Source organism: Physella acuta, unplaced genomic scaffold (genome assembly GCF_028476545.2).
Source record: "Physella acuta isolate Inbredline_101_S28 unplaced genomic scaffold, ASM2847654v3 ptg000378l, whole genome shotgun sequence".
In the NCBI taxonomy this organism is placed as follows: Eukaryota; Metazoa; Mollusca; class Gastropoda; family Physidae; genus Physella; species Physella acuta.
Genome location: NW_026731897.1, coordinates 157,329 through 174,968, shown reverse-complemented (window position 1 = coordinate 174,968; position 17,640 = coordinate 157,329). Strand labels below are relative to the sequence as shown.

Sequence of the window (17,640 nt, the reverse complement as noted above, 5' to 3'; positions counted from 1 at the left end):
AGGCGTAGCGATGGGGGGGGGGGGGGGGGGGTGCGGACCGCACAGGGTGACACCATTTAGGGGGGTGACACCATGGCAAAAAATAGCTAAATATATAGAGAAAAACTTGAGGGTGGGGGTGAAAATCAAAAGTTCGAGGGGGGGGGTTGCAAATCGAAAATTTGAAAGTTTGTCCCCGGGAAGGGTCGCTACGCCTCTGGGGGGGGGGGTGGGGTGACACCCTTAAGTGCCGCACCGGGTGACACCCGACCTCGCTACGTCACTGGTCAATGGTAGTAATTTTACTCTGTCCACGCAATCCTTTCGAGCAAGTATTTTTGATGCTATGATTGATGTTTAGCAGTCTTCATAACTAGACATTTTCATTTGACTAGAGCAACTCCATAGTGAAGTACACACATTTACGCATCGCTGAGTTAAATATTATAGCAAAATAACATTTCTGCCTTCGTTTGATTTAATTATATGCTTATTATTGTAAATTATGCCTGATTTTGTATGTTTTTTTTTTCAATTGATTTATAAATACTATTTTAAGAGTTTTAGAATAAAATATATAATTAAAAATAATGTTTAAAATTTCCAAAAAGATCGTTTTTTTTTAAAATTATGCCATTGTACTTCTTTTGTATGATCTATTGTATCATTCTCCTGTATCATCTATTGTGTCATTCTCTTGTATCATCTATTGTATCATTCTCTTGTATCATCTATTACTAGTGAGTGAGACCTGATAGAAGCCTCTTCACAGAAATATTTTCTTCTCTTTTATTAGAATAACATTGTAAGTAATCTCAACAGGCAGAACGCCAGCTCCAAAACCTTCGATATAGTCTAAATCAGAGATGCAGCGAGGGGGTGGGGTGGGGGGGGGGCGGGGGGTGCGGACCGCACCGGGTGACACCATTCAGGGGGGGGGACACCAAGGCAAAAAATAGCAAAATATATAGAAAGTTTGAGGGGGGGGTGCAAATCGAAAATTTGAAAGTTTGTCCCCGAGAAGGGTCACTGCGCCTCTAGGGGTTGACACCACTAAGTGCCGCACCGGGTGACACCCGACCTCGCTACGCCACTGGTCTAAATGCATTTATTTCGACGATACAATTACGTTAGGTACAAAAGTCTTAGACGACTAAACTAGCCACAATTGGGCTACAAAACTATGAATATACTAGCGGTATGCACCTAGCGCTGCCTGGGGTTTTGTAAAATAATCAATTAATGTCTAATGCAAGTATGGACGAGTAGGTACATGTATACAACCTTAAAACCTACTCGGAACATAACCGCAAACACAAACCTCCAGCAGAAAAAAAAAACACTAACATAAACATTAATTTATCCCAATCCTCATCCATATACATATCCTTACCTCTATCCCTACCAGGGATGTAACTACTATGCCGCCAGACCCCGCGAGGGGGGGGGGGGGGAGCTGCACAACATTTAGAAACACACAGCTTTCCATAATAATTTTTTTTTAATAGTTTAAAATCAATGAGTTTTCTAGCATATTTGACTTGATGGTTGTTTTGTAAAAAGGTTATTGTAGCTGCGGTTGGATTATCTTTATTCTATAGACACCATCCCACGCTTTTGTATTTCTTTTTCCCTTTGTTTTTAATCCACTGTGAAAGCCGAGTCCTCTTTCTCCTGCAACCAAATACACGCTGTTGTCGGCAAAATTCTTCTAATAAAAATAATCGAAGTCCATTGCGCGAGAGGCGGCTAGATACATTTTGAAATTAATTTAAATGGTATGTCACCAAACAAAATTTAGAAAATTCGAAAAAAAAATCTACGGTGTTTTCTTTTAGAATAACTATCCATTGGACTCTATTTGAAGGATCAATGTTTATAGGATCAATACATGTTAATGTATTAGCTTCAAGACCTCAACCAACAGTTGATTTTCCAAGATGGCCGCTTTTGCCATGGCAACCAATTTTTTTCAGAAGAGTCCCTAATGCATACAAATATCTAATTGAAGTACTCCAACTTAAATGCACAATTTAAAAAATACAGCTCATTAATTAAAAAGTTGTTTTTTACGGAGCCCAGCCCCGTAAGTAAAAGCTGGTAAAAATTTACACACTCGATTCAAAATAATAATTTATGGAAATTTCCTATTAAATGTTTTACGTGCACCATTGTTCACATTGCAATCGAGGCCGGAAAGTTGCTTGAATTAATTCATGTCAATATTTCCTGTTTAAATTATGTACAATCAGTTAAGTAGTGATTTAATTTTAGATTTCAATTAAAATTCTATAACGTTAAATACGCCATTGGTTGAATGGTTATAATACACCAGGGTACTAATATAGTATTTCCTTGTGGGTGATTTATGGGTGATTCAAAGATCTTATTTCCAAAACTTATGGTGTTACATGTTGGTAGATCTAGATCTAGATCTATATTATATAGATCTGGATCTACATCTAGTTTAAAAGCCGTAATCTTAATTATAGAGAAAAAGTATCAACAATTTCACCTTTGACATGGATGATGACGGCCGTTTTTGATGTTATTTACATTGAAATTTGAAATATATCTAGGAATGCGTAAACAAATTCCATAAAGAGAAAACTTGTAGGTTAGTCTTCTAATAGATTAATTTTGCACATTTAAAAAATTAGTTAAAAATAACCATCACAGCAATAGCACTTCTTTAGAAGAAGAATCAGAAATTATGTTCAAGTGTTCTAAAATTGTATTGGTCTGTGTATAAAGAATAGCTAAAGAAACCAGTTCAATTCAAATAAAAACTAAGATAGTCATCTTAAAGTTTGTTTTTCAAAAAGTGGAACTGAGAATTTTTTTTACAAAAATGCACAAAATGATACATTCATTTTCCATGCAAGCAAATCTTAAATCATCAAGTTTCAATGTCAAAATTTTAATTTTTAAAATATTGGGTTGATAAACTTTTTAATAGCTAAATGAAATAAGAAATTCCATTCAATAAATGAAAGACGGTATTTAGTGTTATTTTTGTAAAAAGAAAACATTGTTATTTAATTATTAGCGCACTACAATTAATACGCAAAATGGAGTTTTTTCATTGTAGTTGTATTGACCTTTAAATAGACAGGGTAGCGAAACAGAAGCTGCGATTCATTATTAAGGTTCATTGACCGTTAAAACATGTTGGGTCTCCACTGATTGGAAGAAAAAATTCAAAACTTTAACAGCCTAGAGCATCTTAAACTAATTTTTTAACTGACGAAAATAACTAGAACAACTATAATTCAAAATATCAATATGTTTTTTTTTAACAGATATCAAGTTTGATCATGCTCCATACACTTACACCAGTCCTGTCCAGCTTGTTTCTAATGCTCAACTTCCCCCACTACTCAGACCAGTACGTCTATGGTGGGGACCTGAAGGATGTCTATTTCTATAAGCCAGGGGACTTTCTAATCGGAGGATCGTTTGGTGTGACAGTCGACTGCAAACATATTGAGAACAGCATCCCTTATATTATGATGAGAACAATGGTCTATGCAGTTGAGGTCGTCAACAAGGTGGGCAAAATTTGAGATATAATGAAATATAAAATATACATTTGTAGTCTACTTTATCTTTGTGTCCTGTTGGCATCAGCTTTATCGCTTCAGGTTTAATTCTGCGCATAATTTAAAGGGGTTTAAATAACCCCCAAAATGACTGAATACATGGAACAATTTTTTTCCAAATGTGTTGTTGACCTTTGCTGTACTGATATCCTTCTAAATGTTCTTAGTATCGAAAATGCTATTTGTTTTTCCACCTATTGTGAATACCAAAACAAAACCTCATCTTCAAACATGCTCTGCTATATATATATATATATATATATATATATATATATATATATATATATATATATATATATATATATATATTACACCACAACACATACTCAGACTAAGGAAAATAAAATAAAATTTGACGTTTTATTTTACTTTAGTACAATAAACCAATCTTTTTAAAAAATTGACTCGTGTATTTTGTTTCTTTTTCAGATGAGAGAAGTTCGTAGTGATTTACAATTAGGTTATGTGATCGTGGACAACTGCGAGAAAGCAAACGTATCGGCTCTGCAAGCCCTTCGCTTCATTCCCCAGTCAAATCTAACAGCATTAATTGATGATAAAGGTTTGTGTTAATGGGTCGAATCTAACAGCATATGATGCAAAATGTTTGTGTTAATATGTAGAATCTAACAGCATATGATGCTTAAAGGTTTGTGTTAATATGTCGACTCTAACAGCATATGATGCAAAATGTTTGTGTTAATATGTAGAATCTAACAGCATATGAAGCAAAAGGTTTGTGTTAATACGTAGAATCTAACAGCATATGATGCTAAAGGTTTGAGTTAATATGTAGAATCTAACAGCATATGATGCTTAAAGGTTTGTGTTAATATGTAGAATCTAACAGCATAAAATGCGAAAGGTTTGTGTTAATATGTAGAATCTAACAGCATATGATGCTTAAAGGTTTGTGTTAATATGTCGACTCTAACAGCATATGATGCAAAATGTTTGTGTTAATATGTAGAATCTAACAGCATATGATGCTAAAGGTTTGTGTGAATATGTAGAATCTAACAGCATATGATGCAAAATGTTTGTGTTAATATGTCGAATCTAACAGCATATGATGCAAAAGGTGTGTGTTAATATGTAGAATCTAACAGCATATGATGCAAAATGTTTGTGTTAATATGTAAAATCTAACAGCATATGATGCACAAGGTTTGTGTTAATATGTAGAATCTAACAGCATATGATGCTAAAGGTTTGTGTTAATATGTAGAATCTAACAGCATAAAATGCGAAAGGTGTGTGTTAATATGTAGAATCTAACAGCATATGATGATAGAGGTTTGTGTTATTGTGATCCTAGTTCCATTAACAAATTCAAAACATGTGATTACAATTATACCCCAAACTTAATCTTATATTCTCACAGACGTCCCTGGCTATTTGAGATCGTTCGATGTAATCGGAATGGTAGGTACCGAGTCCAGTTCGACTACGATACCACTCTCGTCGGTTCTTGGAGCCGTTAGTATGCCAGTCATCAGCTCGTCAGCTTCCGAAGACGAACTGTCGGACAAGGTAAAATATTATAATTCTAAACTGACAGTCATAAGTAGAATAAAAAAGTGAAACACACCGGAAACGATAAATAGTAGGGTTATACAAAAACATATCGTCATAATATTCACGTCAATGAGATTTCAACTAAAGAATCTCTAGCATATTGAGGGTTATACAAAAACATATCGTCATAATATTCACGTCAATGAGATTTCAACTAAAGAATCTCTAGCATATTGAGGGTTATACAAAAACATATTGTCATAATATTCACGTCAATGAGATTTCAACTAAAGAATCTCTAGCATATTGAGGGTTATACAAAAACATATCGTCATAATATTCACGTCAATGAGATTTCAACTAAAGAATCTCTAGCATATTGAGGGTTATACAAAAACATATCGTCATAATATTCACGTCAATGAGATTTCAACTAAAGAATCTCTAGCATATTGAGGGTTATACAAAAACATATCGTCATAATATTCACGTCAATGAGATTTCAACTAAAGAATCTCTAGCATATTGAGGGTTATACAAAAACATATCGTCATAATATTCACGTCAATGAGATTTCAACTAAAGAATCTCTAGCATATTGAGGGTTATACAAAAACATATTGTCATAATATTCACGTCAATGAGATTTCAACTAAAGAATCTCTAGCATATTGAGGGTTATACAAAAACATATCGTCATAATATTCACGTCAATGAGATTTCAACTAAAGAATCTCTAGCATATTGAGGGTTATACAAAAACATATCGTCATAATATTCACGTCAATGAGATTTCAACTAAAGAATCTCTAGCATATTGAGGGTTATACAAAAACATATTGTCATAATATTCACGTCAATGAGATTTCAACTAAAGAATCTCTAGCATATTGAGGGTTATACAAAAACATATCGTCATAATATTCACGTCAATGAGATTTCAACTAAAGAATCTCTAGCATATTGAGGGTTATACAAAAACATATCGTCATAATATTCACGTCAATGAGATTTCAACTAAAGAATCTCTAGCATATTGAGGGTTATACAAAAACATATCGTCATAATATTCACGTCAATGAGATTTCAACTAAAGAATCTCTAGCATATTGAGGGTTATACAAAAACATATCGTCATAATATTCACGTCAATGAGATTTCAACTAAAGAATCTCTAGCATATTGAGGGTTATACAAAAAGATATCGTCATAATATTCACGTCAATGAGATTTCAACTAAAGAATCTCTAGCATATTGAGGGTTATACAAAAAGATATCGTCATAATATTCACGTCAATGAGATTTCAACTAAAGAATCTCTAGCATATTGAGGGTTATACAAAAACATATCGTCATAATATTCACGTCAATGAGATTTCAACTAAAGAATCTCTAGCATATTGAGGGTAATACAAAAACATATCGTCATAATATTCACGTCAATGAGATTTCAACTAAAGAATCTCTAGCATATTAAGGGTTATACAAAACATATCGTCATAATATTCACGTCAATGAGATTTCAACTAAAGAATCTCTAGCATATTGAGGGTTATACAAAAACATATCGTCATAATATTCACGTCAATGAGATTTCAACTAAAGAATCTCTAGCATATTGAGGGTTATACAAAAACATATCGTCATAATATTCACGTCAATGAGATTTCAACTAAAGAATCTCTAGCATATTGAGGGTTATACAAAAACATATCGTCATAATATTCACGTCAATGAGATTTCAACTAAAGAATCTCTAGCATATTGAGGGTTATACAAAAACATATCGTCATAATATTCACGTCAATGAGATTTCAACTAAAGAATCTCTAGCATATTGAGGGTTATACAAAAACATATCGTCATAATATTCACGTCAATGAGATTTCAACTAAAGAATCTCTAGCATATTGAGGGTTATACAAAAACATATCGTCATAATATTCACGTCAATGAGATTTCAACTAAAGAATCTCTAGCATATTGAGGGTTATACAAAAAGATATCGTCATAATATTCACGTCAATGAGATTTCAACTAAAGAATCTCTAGCATATTGAGGGTTATACAAAAACATATCGTCATAATATTCACGTCAATGAGATTTCAACTAAAGAATCTCTAGCATATTGAGGGTAATACAAAAACATATCGTCATAATATTCACGTCAATGAGATTTCAACTAAAGAATCTCTAGCATATTAAGGGTTATACAAAACATATCGTCATAATATTCACGTCAATGAGATTTCAACTAAAGAATCTCTAGCATATTGAGGGTTATACAAAAACATATCGTCATAATATTCACGTCAATGAGATTTCAACTAAAGAATCTCTAGCATATTGAGGGTTATACAAAAACATATCGTCATAATATTCACGTCAATGAGATTTCAACTAAAGAATCTCTAGCATATTGAGGGTTATACAAAAACATATCGTCATAATATTCACGTCAATGAGATTTTAACTAAAGAATCTCTAGCATATTGAGGGTTATACAAAAACATATCGTCATAATATTCACGTCAATGAGATTTCAACTAAAGAATCTCTAGCATATTGAGGGTTATACAAAAACATATCGTCATAATATTCACGTCAATGAGATTTCAACTAAAGAATCTCTAGCATATTAAGGGTTATACAAAACATATCGTCATAATATTCACGTCAATGAGATTTCAACTAAAGAATCTCTAGCATATTGAGGGTTATACAAAAACATATCGTCATAATATTCACGTCAATGAGATTTCAACTAAAGAATCTCTAGCATATTGAGGGTTATACAAAAACATATCGTCATAATATTCACGTCAATGAGATTTCAACTAAAGAATCTCTAGCATATTGAGGGTTATACAAAAACATATCGTCATAATATTCACGTCAATGAGATTTCAACTAAAGAATCTCTAGCATATTGAGGGTTATACAAAAACATATCGTCATAATATTCACGTCAATGAGATTTCAACTAAAGAATCTCTAGCATATTGAGGGTTATACAAAAACATATCGTCATAATATTCACGTCAATGAGATTTCAACTAAAGAATCTCTAGCATATTGAGGGTTATACAAAAACATATCGTCATAATATTCACGTCAATGAGATTTCAACTAAAGAATCTCTAGCATATTGAGGGTTATACAAAAAGATATCGTCATAATATTCACGTCAATGAGATTTCAACTAAAGAATCTCTAGCATATTGAGGGTTATACAAAAACATATCGTCATAATATTCACGTCAATGAGATTTCAACTAAAGAATCTCTAGCATATTGAGGGTAATACAAAAACATATCGTCATAATATTCACGTCAATGAGATTTCAACTAAAGAATCTCTAGCATATTAAGGGTTATACAAAACATATCGTCATAATATTCACGTCAATGAGATTTCAACTAAAGAATCTCTAGCATATTGAGGGTTATACAAAAACATATCGTCATAATATTCACGTCAATGAGATTTCAACTAAAGAATCTCTAGCATATTGAGGGTTATACAAAAACATATCGTCATAATATTCACGTCAATGAGATTTCAACTAAAGAATCTCTAGCATATTGAGGGTTATACAAAAACATATCGTCATAATATTCACGTCAATGAGATTTCAACTAAAGAATCTCTAGCATATTGAGGGTTATACAAAAACATATCGTCATAATATTCACGTCAATGAGATTTCAACTAAAGAATCTCTAGCATATTGAGGGTTATACAAAAACATATCGTCATAATATTCACGTCAATGAGATTTCAACTAAAGAATCTCTAGCATATTGAGGGTTATACAAAAACATATCGTCATAATATTCACGTCAATGATATTAAACCTCTAAATTGAGGCGTCCGAGGCACTTATAAACCGCTGTATTTTTATTACCCAAAAGTAAATGTTATCACGTAAAAAGCTAACCCTGAACAAAATCGGTTCTTTGTACATTTTAACAACTAACAATAATAATAGTTTTAGAACCATCAAAAAAAAAATAACAAACACTAGTTGAACGCTATGTATTTAATTCCACAAAGATACTGTTGCACAAAACTTTTAATTACTCAATTAGCCCACACTATTTACTTTCTTTGTGAAAGGGTCTGTCTATTGCATTGGTATTACATTTAAATGTTTTGTTTGAATACACACTAATTGATTAATCTTCCAATGACAGGTCCATTACCCAACATTTTTTCGGCTTACAAGCGCACAGAGGCAACACATCAGAGCTTTGCTGCAGTTCCTTGCCATAAAACGTTGGCTCTACTTCTCCGTGATTGCTGAAAAATCAAGCTACGGGATAGGTTGTTTGAGACTGTTGAACAATGGGTACAAATCGCATGGCTTGTCCATAGCTGTCATCTCTAGCGTAAGGGAAGATGTAGACGCCGAGAGCCTGCTTCTCTACCATCGCAAACATTTCGGTGTCTACGTTATCGTTGTCTTCGTCCGAAACACATTAGTACAGAAAATTTCTAAGGCTGTGAATAGCTCGGGTTTAGAAGGTTCTATTATCATTATAGGATGCAATTTCTTTTTATACGATCTGTATTATGGAAATTTAAATAAAGGCTTTCTAGTTTTAGCAGCGTCGGCCTATCCTGTTCCAGGGTTAAAAGAACAATTGTCGGAGTTAGATGTAAAACATCCGCGAGATCCTTGGCTAATAGACGTTTATGAAAAAGTTTATAAATGTTTTAATAAGGCTTGCGCTCAACGAATAACTGAAGACAGCAATATACTAAATACGATACCCTTTGGGGATATATTCGATACTGTTAAGATATATGCCAGAGCATTGTCTTCTTTATTAAAAACATTTTGCCATGGAAAATCGAAACAAGAGGCGATGTCTTGCTTCCGTCAAAATAGAGGTGAAATGGTTGCAAGCATCGAAAGCGTGATGTCCTTTACGGACCAAGGTCATTTTGTTTTTAAGACAGATAGAATTCGAGTATCGTCGATATCTATTTTCCAGTCGATCGTCAATGATGTCAGCCGTAAAGTCGTTGAGATTTCTAGGTTCGATTACTATGCTGAGAAGACGACATTTCTAGCACACATGGACTTTGAAGGGTTCGCCGTGCCTGAAGAAAGGTTTTTGGCCTCACAACATTGCCAACCCGAATGTCCGGGGAACTCTTTTCGGTCCTACTACTCTCGCTACTGCTGGAACTGTATTGAGTGCAGCCATTACGAAATCGTCACTGCCAACGGCACCAACTGCGAGAAATGCCCGGCCCTGTACTGGCCGTCATATGAGCAAGGAAGGAAAACGATTTGTAAATTAATTGAAGTGTCACAAGTCGACCTCTACTCACTAAAATCCCAATTTTTGATTATTCTATCCATAGTTCTCCTAACGATTACATTGATTGTGCAGTATAATTACTATACTAAAAAACAAACTCTCATGATAACCAGATTTCACTTTGTGATCGCCAACGGTCAAATCTCCGCCATAGCAGCCGGGTACCTGGCAGTACCTGTTCTCGTTCTTCAACCGAGAACGCTCAGCTGCTGCATCGGTCTAAGCCTGTTCGAAATCAGTTTTAACGCACTTTACATCAGCATGGCAATAAAAACCTTTGATCTCTTATACTCGAGCGGAAAAAACCATCGAAAACGTTTTATTCGAGATATTGAGATCAGCGCAGCAATTGTATTTGCTATATTTGAGGCAAGTATAAAAAATATTCTAAGTAAAATTTAAAAGACATGCTAAGCAGTTGAAATAGGTAGTTTAATTTCTAATTATAGTTAAATAATAAACTAACTGGGCATGACTAATTAGTAACTAGAAGCTATTTGTGTATCTGTGAAATATCCTAATTTTTAAAGAGTTATTCACTTTAATTTTTAAAAATATTTCAATAAATTGAGCTTATAAACTGAAATCAGTAGGTGTTTTCATCTACAAAAGTAATCAAAGGACTGCTTTGAAAATACATTTTTAATATGTAAATTATATGTATGACCTAACTGTTCATATAGGATTTTTATGATTCCTAGACATTGTAGCGATAATTTCAATTAGTGAATCATATTTGAAAAACCGTTAGGTGTGTCATTTCAAATACTTGCTTTACAAAAGCGGACTAGTCATAAATTTGCAATGTGTGGTTGTTTTGTGTATGTGTGTGTGTGGCTGATTTTTGTGTGTGGCTGGTTTGTGTGTGTGTGGTTTAGTTTGTGTGTGTGTGTGGCTGATTTTCGTGTGTGGCTGGATTTTGTGTGTGGATGGTTTTTGTGTGTGTGGCTGATTTTTGTGTGCTGATGGTTTTCAAGTGTGTGGCTAATTTTTGTATGTGTGGCTAGTCTTTGTGTGTGTGTGGCTAGTCTATTTGTGTGTGTGTGTGAGGCTTGTCTTTGTGTGTGTGTGTGTGTGTGTCACTGGTCTTTTTGTGTGAGTGGCTAGTCTTTTTTGTGTGTGGTTGGTCTTAGTGTGTGTATGCGTGTGTGTGGCTGTTCTTGTACGTGTGGTTGGTTTTTGTGTGTGGCTGGTCTTCTTCTTTGTGGGGCTGGTCTTCTTGTGTGTGTGTGGCTGGTCTTCTTGTGTATGTGTGTGGTCTTCTTCTGTGTGGGGCTGGTCTTCTTATGTGTGGGGCTGGTCTTCTTGTGTGTGTGTGTGTGGTCTTCTTCTGTGTGGGGCTGGTCTTCATGTGTGTGTGTGGCTGGTCTTCTTGTGTATGTGTGTGGTCTTCTTCTGTGTGGGGCTGGTCTTCTTCTGTGTGGGGCTGGTCTTCTTGTGTGTGTGTGGCTGGTCTTCTTGTGTATGTGTGTGGTCTTCTTCTGTGTGGGGCTGGTCTTCTTGTGTATGTGTGTGGTCTTCTTCTGTGTGGGGCTGGTCTTCTTGTGTGTGTGTGGGTGTGTGGTCTTCTTCTGTGTGAGGCTAATCTTTGCATGTGTGTGGCTGCTCTACTTGTATATTTGTGTGCGATAGACGAAGCTTTTTAAAAGCAGGGCACGTTAAAAATGTGTAAACATGTAGGCCTATACATTTTGTGTTGCGTAAATTTTTATCTCTTTCTTCCCTGAGACAGACCGTTACGATAGTGATGATGCATTACGCTTTCCCTGTCAAGATGGTGTCGCAACAGCCTTCTCAGCTGGTTGACTACGTCGAGGAAGTCTGCATCTTTCCTCAAGTCCACCTTTTGTTATTCCTGACACAAACCATACTAATCCTGACCTCCTGCATGCTGCTGATCTCTCGGTACCGAACTTTTAAATTCCACTACTTGGAGAGCGAGTTCCTCTCCATGTGCCTAACAATCAAAGTCACCACATGGGCGTCGTTCATCCCCGCCTACTTCATGTCCTACCGGCTACAGATTCGTATCTACTACATCATCCTAGCAATCATCATCAATCACACTACAGCCCTCGCGCTTTTGATAGCCCCTCGGTTGTACTACGTGCTGACCAATAGAAAGCTAAGCAAAGTATATGAAACACGCGTGGAGCTTCGAGACAGTAAAATCATAGTACACACTAAAGTAGGTGTGAAAGTCAGCACCGTGAATGTAAAAGCACAAGAACGGCCTACGGAGCGAACGGAGCATAGGGAGCATAGGGAGCATACGGAGCGTACGGAGCATACGGAGCGTACGGAGCATACGGAGCATACGGAGCCTACGGAGCCTACAGAGCCTACAGAGCCTACGGAGAATGGACCCCCGGTTCTTCAAAATTGAATTCAAATTTTTGAAAATGTATAGCTTCGGGAAATATACATCTGAATGTTATGGAATTTTTAGCTTACTTTTTGTACATAATTTTGTGAATTTTATTAATATGTTCTAAATAATTTTTATTCTTTTTTTTAATAAATCGGCTATAATCCTAAACTGTAAAATTAGAGTTTTCCGCATAAGAACGATAAACGTTTATATGTGCACCTAAAATAGCTCGTGAAATATATTTTCTTTAAATATAGTAATGCACCTTTATTTATAAAGCCATAATGAAAAGGGTTTGCCGCTACCTTATGTTATGAAATCCTCCAGTACAAAAATACTAATTAGAATGGATATTATTATATATGTGCTGCTCAAAAACAAGTTATACTCCTATTAATATAAATCGACGTGCATTAATATTTTTAAAGTAAATTATTAGTTTCTTCTTTATAATGCTCATTTATCAAAGTTTGTTTTTTTTTACTTTGTACTATACAGGGAATATAGGAAGTATCGTAATTAGTGAGACATTGAGAGATTTAGGCGTTTTACATACACCTCACTACTTTATATGGAGTAAATAAGACATTGTAAGTGTGCAAGAATTGATGCGATATTTCGTCAAATCTCGACGTTTTATACCGTCCTCGTCGAAAAAAATCATAGTTTCGCCATGTTGTCTTTGTGTCTGTGTGTGGGAGTGTTTGGGTTGAGTACCTGTTTTAGTTGGGGTGACCACATGTCGTGTATAAGTATTATTTAAACATTTCCATTCATGTGTCAACTTTTGAGTTCTTTTCATAAGCCTAAATTTTTCAACTTCTCGTTTCTCAAAGGCCGATAACTTGACCGTTGGGCGGAAAGAATTCCCCTGAAAAGAAATAGATTATCTCAGTGGCGTAGCGAGGTCGGGTGTCACCCGGCGCGGAACTTAATGGTGTCTCCTCCCCCTCCAGAGGCGTAGCGACCTTTCCCGGGGACAAACTTTAAAATTTTCGATTTGCACGCACCCCCTCAAATTTTCGATTTGCACCCCCCTCAAGTTTTTCTCTATATATTTTACTATTTTTTTGCCTTGGTGTCCCCCCCCCCTTCTAAATGGTGTCACCCCCCGCACCCCCCCCCCCCTCGCTACGCCTCTGGATTATCTCATTAGTTGTTTTGTTTTCCTTTACACGATTTCGGGTAAACAGAACTGGTACTCAACGTGACTTTAACGAGGACACGATACACAGAGTACCTTCTTTTAGGAAGACGGAATCTCATATATATAAGTATACAGGGGCGTAGCGAGGGGGGGGGGGCGGGGGTGCGGACCGCACCGGGTGACACCATTTAGGGGGGTGACACCAAGGCAAAAAATAGCAAAATATATAGAGAAAAACTTGAGGGGGGGTTGCAAATCGAACGTTTGATAGTGGGGGGGGGGTGCAAATCGAAAAACTTGAAAGTTTGTCCCCGGGAAGGGTCGCAACGCCTCTGGGGGGGGGGGGGGGGTGACACCATTAAGTACCGCACCGGGTGACACCCGACCTCGCTACGCCACTGTAAGTATACAATCCTATTCTTTGCTTACATTTTTGAGTGATCTAGGATATTTGGAAGTGGTTTCTAATTCATTTTTCTGATTCTAAAATACCGATAATTTGAGTACCGTTTCAGTAAGATTGACAAAACGTCATATATTTTGTATTCGTTTATGTGTATAGATTTCTATTTTGAGCGATTTATGGTAACAAAGAGAAGTTTGAATATCACTTCCAAAGAAACTGGGCTATACAAAAATTTAAAAAAAAATTAAAATTCGAAAACATTGTAATGGTCTACTTCCGGAGTAATTTAAAACTTAAAGGAATCAACAAGATAAAGATTTAAACTTATGTTTAAAAATCTACATACCTGAAAAGGTATTTTAGAAACTGGAAAAAGAAATGATTACCACTCCCGGATATTGGTGTCGCTCATAATTTGAGAGTAATGCAAATACACGACGGTCAACTTATAAATTAAATTTTTGTTTCCCTAAAAAAACAAATTTCGTGTTTTCACAAAAATAAAATAGAGTAAAGTACCACTTCCGGTACTATTCATATTTTAATTACTTTTCTCTGTACGATTACAATACTTCCTCTTTACTCTGTATACCAGAATATACAAAAATTCATTAAGTGTCGCACTTATATATTTCTGTAGCCCGACTACACTTGAAGTGTCATCCCAGCCCTCACTGTTATTTAAAACATACTAGAAATTATAGGGGAGATAACTCCCGCTTCATTTTTATTTGGTCACAATTTTTTTTTTTTTTGGTTTGTTTTGTTTGTTTGTTAGTGGGTTCTTGAAAAAACCTCAAACTGAATTCTGTTGCAGCCATTTCGTTCTTTCAGCAGTTACATATGTTTCTCATAACAATGCTAAAATATCAAATTGTATCTAATTAAACATAAGATTAGTCATTTAAGTTAACGATTACTAATTTCAACATTAAAAGGGGAGATAATATTAAATACTAGTCGTCTTTGACCAGCTAACCGTTGACTGTGATATGTCGGTTAAGCGAATTATTTTTTTGTGTGAGAGTCGACCACTGACGAACGTGTGACAGATAATTGTCCTAACGAGATTGCAGGCTACTGTTGGTTTTTTGTTTTTACTTTCTCCTCTTTGAAGTATAGAGAAAGTATTTTAATCGTGCTGAAAATCGAAATCGAGATTTTCAGAAAACTTGACTTTACTGATGAAGCAGTGGATGTTGACTTTACTGATAGTACAGTGGATGTTGACTTTACTGATAGAGCAGTGGATGTTGACTTTACTGATAGAGCAGTGGATGTTGACTTTACTGATGGAGCAGTGGATGTTGACTTTACTGATGGAGCAGTGTATGTTGACTTTACAATACTGATGGAGCAGTGGATGTTGACTTTACTGATGGAGCAGTGGATGTTGACTTTACTAATGGAGCAGTGGATGTTGACTTTACAATACTGATGGAGCAGTGGATGTTGACTTTACTGATGGAGCAGTTGATGTTGACTTTACAATACTGACGGAGCAGTGGATGTTGACTTTACTGATAGAGCAGTGGATGTTGACTTTACTGATAGAGCAGTGGATGTTGACTTTACTGATAGAGCAATTGATGTTGACTTTACTGATGGAGCAGTGGATGTTGACTTTACTGATGGAGCAGTGGATGTTGACTTTACTAATGGAGCAGTGTATGTTGACTTTACAATACTGATGGAGCAGTGTATGTTGACTTTACTGATGGAGCAGTGGATGTTGACTTTACTGATGGAGCAGTGGATGTTGACTTTACAATACTGATGGAGCAGTGGATGTTGACTTTACTGATGGAGCAGTTGATGTTGACTTTACAATACTGACGGAGCAGTGGATGTTGACTTTACTGATAGAGCAGTGGATGTTGACTTTACTGATAGAGCAGTGGATGTTGACTTTACTGATAGAGCAATTGATGTTGACTTTACTGATGGAGCAGTGGATGCTGACTTTACTGATGGAGCAGTGGATGTTGAATTTACTGATGGAGCAGTGGATATTGACTTTACTGATGGAGCAGTGGATGTTGACTTTACAATACTGATGGAGCAGTGGATGTTGACTTTACTGATGGAGCAGTGGATGTTGACTTTACTGATAAAGCAGTGGATGTTGACTTTACTGATGGAGCAGTGGATGTTGACTTTACTGATAGAGCAGTTGATGTTGACTTTACAAAACTAATGGAGCAGTGGATGTTGACTTTACTGATGGAGCAATTGATGTTGACTTTACTGATGAGCAGTGGATGTTGACTTTACAATACTAATGGAGCAGTGGATGTTGACTTTACTGATGGAGCAATTGATGTTGACTTTACTGATGGAGCAGTGGATGTTGACTTTACAATACTGATGGAGCAGTGGATGTTGACTTTACTGATGGAGCAGTGGATGTTGACTTTACTGATGGAGCAATTGATGTTGACTTTACTGATGGAGCAGTGGGTGTTGACTTTACAATACTGATGGAGCAGTGGATGTTGACTTTACTGATGAAGCAGTGGATGTGGACTTTACTGATGGAGCAATTGATGTTGACTTTACAATACTGATGGGGCAGTGGATGTTGACTTTACTAATGGAGCAGTGGATGTTGACTTTACTGATGGAGCAGTGGATGTTGACTTTACTGATGGAGCAGTGGATGTTGACTTTACAATACTGATGGAGCAGTGGATGTTGACTTTACTGATGAAGCAGTGGATGTGGACTTTACTGATGGAGCAATTGATGTTGACTTTACAATACTGATGGGGCAGTGGATGTTGACTTTACTAATGGAGCAGTGGATGTTGACTTTACTGATGGAGCAGTGGATGTTGACTTTACTGATGGAGCAGTGGATGTTGACTTTACAATACTGATGGAGCAGTGGATGTTGACTTTACTGATGGAGCAGTGGATGTTGACTTTACTGATGGAGCAGTTGATGTTGACTTTACAATACTGATGGAGCAGTGGATGTTGACTTTACTGATGGAGCAGTGGATGTTGACTTTACTGATGGAGCAGTGGATGTTGACTTTACAAGACTGATGGGGCAGTGGATGTTGACTTTACTGATGGAGCAGTTGATGTTGACTTTACTGATGGAGCAGTGGATGTTGACTTTACAATACTGATGGAGCAGTGGATGTTGACTTTACTGATGGAGCAGTGGATGTTGGCTTTACTGATGGAGCAATGGATGTTGACTTTACAATACTGTTGGAGCAGGGAATGTTAAGAGTAAAAAATTATAGAGTCAATTTATGATATTCATAAGC

General features: G+C 36.0%; 1 protein-coding gene across 1 annotated transcript; it reads left to right on the top strand.

Moving 5' to 3' along the window:
* The first annotated feature begins 3,296 nt into the window (after nucleotides 1-3,296).
* On the top strand, nucleotides 3,297-12,821 carry LOC131941951 (metabotropic glutamate receptor 1-like). The gene is made up of 5 exons (XM_059301585.1): nucleotides 3,297-3,530; nucleotides 4,011-4,143; nucleotides 4,966-5,114; nucleotides 9,299-10,804; nucleotides 12,168-12,821. Exons 1-5 carry the CDS (start codon nucleotides 3,297-3,299, stop codon nucleotides 12,819-12,821), a joined length of 2,676 nt encoding a protein of 891 aa, XP_059157568.1.
* The last annotated feature ends 4,819 nt before the right edge of the window (nucleotides 12,822-17,640 follow it).